This window comes from Chaetura pelagica, unplaced genomic scaffold (genome assembly GCF_000747805.2).
Source record: "Chaetura pelagica isolate M959 unplaced genomic scaffold, ChaPel_1.0 scaffold159, whole genome shotgun sequence".
Taxonomy (NCBI): Eukaryota; Metazoa; Chordata; class Aves; order Apodiformes; family Apodidae; genus Chaetura; species Chaetura pelagica.
Genome location: NW_009954555.1, coordinates 4,264,419 through 4,269,593, shown reverse-complemented (window position 1 = coordinate 4,269,593; position 5,175 = coordinate 4,264,419). Strand labels below are relative to the sequence as shown.

The 5,175-nt window shown below is 41.9% G+C and overlaps 2 protein-coding genes across 2 annotated transcripts in view; both read left to right on the top strand.

Moving 5' to 3' along the window:
- CFAP74 (cilia and flagella associated protein 74) overlaps positions 1–204 on the top strand; it is a 49,792-nt gene extending 49,588 nt beyond the window's left edge. Inside the window, exon 39 of the mRNA XM_010005276.1 lies at positions 157–204. Coding sequence (XP_010003578.1) covers positions 157–204 — 48 coding nt within the window. The remainder of the gene's footprint in view (positions 1–156) is intronic.
- A 723-nt stretch (positions 205–927) lies between these two features.
- On the top strand, positions 928–3,816 carry TMEM52 (transmembrane protein 52). Its single transcript, XM_010005193.1, has 3 exons — positions 928–959; positions 2,815–2,972; positions 3,506–3,816. Exons 1-3 carry the CDS (start codon positions 928–930, stop codon positions 3,814–3,816), a joined length of 501 nt encoding a protein of 166 aa, XP_010003495.1.
- The last annotated feature ends 1,359 nt before the right edge of the window (positions 3,817–5,175 follow it).

The following is a 5,175-nucleotide window of genomic DNA, read 5'->3' as shown; positions in this document are numbered from 1 at the left end:
CCCCCGGCCCCCCCCGGCTCGGGGGCCCCCCCCCGCCGCTCCGGCCGCTCGTCCTTGAGGAAGCTCCGGCTGGACCGCGGGACCGGCGGAGGGTGCAGCAAACGGGGTGCTGCTCTTCTGCCCACCCGCCTGTTTCCTGTTTTCCCCCTTTCCTAGGCATCGCTCTGCTCTTCTGAGAATAACTGCAAGAGCTCTGATCAGTGAGTAGTCACAAATTTTCAAATGTCCGTTTCCAAACCTGCTCCCGCCGTGGCCGAGCGACATTCCCAGAGCAGAGCGCTGACTCTGTGGCCGCCATCCGTTACTGCTGCTTTTGTTGTCACTGAGATCACTACCAGCTTACAAATTTGACTTGGCTGCCTTGCTCTGTAGACGAAGGTGAATGATCCTCTCGTTCAAAACGACACTGAAGTGTCACCTTCTGAGAAGTCAGTGGCCAAAAGCCTCTGTCTGTGGCCAAAAGCATTGAAATCCATTGCATGCAATTCCCTACAAATTCCCCTCCTATTAAAAGGGATTTGAAAATAACTGGGGGAAGCAGGCAGTTGTCTTAGGCTGGCATTTCAGACAGGTACATGGTACCTAGTGGCATCTCATCTCGGTTAACTTTAAATATGTCCTTGATTCCTTTCCTGAGAATCCTGGGTGTGTAGGTCTCCCTCCCAAGCAGCAGTGAAGTACCCCTTTGTAAAAACCTTGATTACCGTGGAATTATTTGCATATTTTCAGCTGTAGTAATTTTACAACTAGAAGAACAGTCCTCTGAAACTAAATCTAAAGGGTTTTTGCTCCATTCTCTCATTAATTGCTTTCCCTTTTCCACCTCAGAAATTGCATGAAACTAATTCCCTGTCATACATTCACTGTTTGCCTGTAGATACTAAAATCAGGGAAACATCTACCTTCCTTCACAGATGCCCTCAGAACATGTCTAATTGGACAAGTCTGTGGTATGTCTGGTAAGTTGATTATTAATCTTACTAACCCAGAATAATTTGAAAGTTATTATGAACAGTAACTGTAGGAAGGTAATGTAAACACTCTTCTCTCAGGACAGAAGAAAGGGTTTCTCCTCAGCTCTATGAAAGCCACCAGAGGAATACATTACAGATGAGAGCAGAGGGGAGATAAGGTGTCAGGCAGGGCACAGCATTCGTCTAGGGATCTGTCATCTTTCCTTTCTGAGAGCACTGCAGTTCAGCTGCAGAGCTTGTTTGTGTTTCCTAAATAGACACTGTGCTCAGCAACCCCACGTGGACCCCCTGCCCAAAGCACAGTCCTCAGTCCTGACACAGGACAAGGGTTTACTGGCTTATAGGTCTGGCTTTTCATCCTGAGCTGTAGCTGATTACAACCCTGTGTACTGGCTGGCTGAATGACTGAAAGGCTGAAAATAGCGATAAGTGAAAAGGTAAGCTCTTGTCACCAGGGGATTTGTCTCTTGCCTAACACATGCACTATAGGTACCCCAACAACATTTTTATAGGCTTGATTCTGCCAATCGATTAACTCTGATGGTGGCACCAAGATTCTGAATCAGCTGCTTTTAGCTGTCATTCATTCTAGAGTAATTTTGGTTGATATTCTTTTCTTTCTTAGAATTGATACATAGAACTGTCTAAAAATAGTTACAAAAAATATTTTAAGAAGGCTTCTGTAATTAGGCAGCTTTAAAATCATGAAAGCTAATGAGCTAGTGCTGAGATTCATACTGCTTCATCAGAGGGCAGCAGCAAACGAAGGCAGGATGATTTCACAGAACACACCAGTGCATGGAGTGTCAGGAAACACTGATGAGCTAGGTGATGAGGTAATACTCCCCACACTGCAGGAATGTTTCATTGCAAAGTTCCAGCAAGGCAGTTCATTCTTCTTATAAGTTGCCTTAAAGCATTTTTCTAAAATAAGAATTTGCAAGAAAATGCATGAAATTTTGGAAGTTTGAGGACCTCAAATCCAGCCTTTATGCTGAGTATAGTTTTGTGTGTGTGACTCTCATACTAACAGAAATATACTCTTGTTAATAACTAAATAAAACAGTTATTAGAGAAGTATTAATTTTGGAATCATAATTATTTTGGGCAAGGGCTACCTTTGGTTTGAAAGAAAAGAACAGAAAGCTACTGAGGCAATTTCTATACATATTTGGGGTGGAATATAATCCTAACTAGAAATCCAGGAGCATGATCTGTCAAGCAGTAATTTATGTCAAGCCACTATGAATATACTTCAACCTTGTCCTTGGACCTACTTGTTTACAGGACTTTCAAACATTTCTTATTGCCTCATATTCTCATGATGTGCCTTATTGCTCTTGAGGAGCTCATGAGAAGGTGAAATCATTTAAGAAACTGAGGGGGAGTAGAAACTAAGGAAAGCAGAATTTCAACTGAGAGGATAACCTGAAACAATAGCACATTGATCTAGGTACACTGCAAATTCTTAGACAATAAACTTCATTAAAAAATAGCTATAGATAGAATTGTGTTTTCAAGACATACTGCAAAATATAATTTCTGTGCTCATTTCTAAATATAGGTCCTAGACTTGGGAAAGTTGTACTTGTACTTCCCTCCAAACACATACCTCCTCTTACTGTTGCAAGTGGAGCTATTCACACTGCATAAAATCTGAGAATACAACCCAAGATCATTAACATTATGGCACCTGTGAGCCAGAGGGGATTGTACCAATGGTCGCTAATAACTTCAACTTGTGATTAAGCCTAGGAGGTCTGGCCTGTCTTTCACCCATTTAGAGTGAAATTATGTTCAGTAAGGAATGAAATGATGCTATTCTCCCTCCTCCTGTAAGGTTAATCTTGCTGATTGTGTTCCTGCTCCTGCTCTGTGGGATTGCAGCAAGCTGCATCAAGCTCTGCCGGAAGAAGAGGCCTCCAGTGGAGACCTTCTCCAGGCACCCCCATGACATGACCATAGACAGTGACAGCACTGCCCACAGCACAGTCACCTGTAAGTATCCCCTGAAGTCAACTGTCCAGTAGTGCTATTTGGCTATACAGTGAGGGAATGCAGCAGAGAAGTAGGATTTAATGCTCTAAAGGTTAAAATAAAGCCTGTGCTGAGTTAACCTCTTATGTGCCATCTCCCACATCTGTTCTTATCACCATTCCCTCATCTTTTCTGCCCATCTTGCTCTTCAACTACTCCAGAATTACCTCTCGTGAGGAATCGTTCACAGCTGTTTATGTACAAACCTGACTAAAACTACCTCTGTTACAACCTACATGTAATATGTCAGGTATTTCACACTAAATACTGGCTGATGATATGCAGAGACATTTTGTCTTATGACTGTTTTCTTTTGGAGAATGTGTTGAATCCATCCCAGGTAATCCTGTGCTGAATGCTTTTAGTATATAGTGCATGTATTCTAACACCACAAAAATGAGTCCATAATTTCTTGGGGAAAAGCAGGATTAGCCCTTTATATACCAGCATTCCATGCAGGCGTTTAATTTTTTCTTTAATTCTTTTCTTCACAGCATACAGCTCTTTGCAGTACCCTCTAAGTGTCATTATTCCTTCAATATTTGTGGATATGGATAAGAACACTGTGTCCCTTCCAGCTTACAGTCTCTATGCAATGGACTTGCCACCTTCCTATGATGAAGCTGTCCAAATGGGCAAATCACACATGGAAGTAGCACGGATAAGCCAGAAACTCAGTGACATCCCTGGGCAGGTGACACCAGGTGGGCTGAGTCCCATCCAGAATTCAATCAACAGAGATCCAGCCACACAGGCAAACTCAGAAAATCCACAAGGTGCAACACATGAACAGCCACAGCTCTGACTCCTTTCAGATGGGGAGTAACAGAAGGGAAGGACTGTATGAGTTAAAGAAGACATGAGGAGTTTGATTTTATAGGCAGGTTTTGATGGAAAGATGTTTCCTCTCACACCCTTGTAATGATCTGTCAGTTTAGAAGCAATGTTTTCTGTGACTGCTGTAGTCTCCTCGTAAAGCTTCTTCAAGAATATGAAAGGAAGTATAAAGGGCTTGTAGCAGTGGGAGAGAAATGCTTGTTCATCTTGGGATTAAAAAAAAAAAAAAAAGAATATTCCTTGTGTCCAGCACATGGCAATAACAAAGATCAGGGGAATTTTGCTATCTTGGGAACGCACACAAAGAGTCAGAACAGTACAAACAGCAAGTTGTTGTTCAGGAACAGAACCTTCCCAGACTGGAGTTGAAAGGGGAGTCCTAGCAAGGCACACTGAACAGCCTCTCTAGTTTCTCTTCTTTTAAGAACATTAACTGCCCAACAAATTGCTGGAGTGCAAATTGCTGCTTAATGACACTGAAACTGAAGGAAAACAGCAAGCAAGAATAGGAAAGTGTGTGGAGGGAATGCAATATGTCCTGTTTCACAACTAGAGACAAGGAATGAGACAGATAAAACACTGTTTTGGTGGTGGTGATGATGATGTGACCTGAAGGGATTGGCTTTGAACTTTTTTTTTTTATATTTAAAACTTCCATTTTCAACATGAGCTGTCTTTTGGGTGGGATCCTCTCACTACTTATTTTTACCAGTTACAGTACAAATTAGACTCAAAGAGACACTTGCACACATGTTTAAGTATTACTAATGTGTTTCAAATATTGATAAAATATTTCAAAGATGCCTTTATACTTTGTTATCTACTCAGGTGTCAGGGACTCAGTCAGTGCAGAAAACCAAAAAATCAAAGGTTCCTGGCAGCATTTGCCAGTTTAGTACTTGGATAAGCTCAGTAATGTGCAGGATGAAACAAAGCATGCTCTAGCTGTGCCTCTAGAGGTTATAAATACAAAATACCATAGTACAGGCTGGGCAATAGTCCAAAGAAATTACGCTTTAGGGATGACACTTCATGAAGTACTGATAGGAAGGGTAACTGCTATGCAGAATTTTAAAACTGGAACCTTATAGCTGATTACAGCTGTCTTGGCCCAGGCGAAAATGTGGGTTATGAGAGGCCTTTTTGATAATGACAGCTCCACTTCCACCCCTCCCATATTAAAAATAGTATTAATTTTGTCCAATTCTGAGTAGTGATTTTCTTTGAATCCACTTCAGCAAGGTGCTAATTTGGCTACCTTTAAGCACATGAGCAATCTACAGGCTGGTTCTTGCTGTGGGATTATCAAGGGGATAAGAGCAGGAAT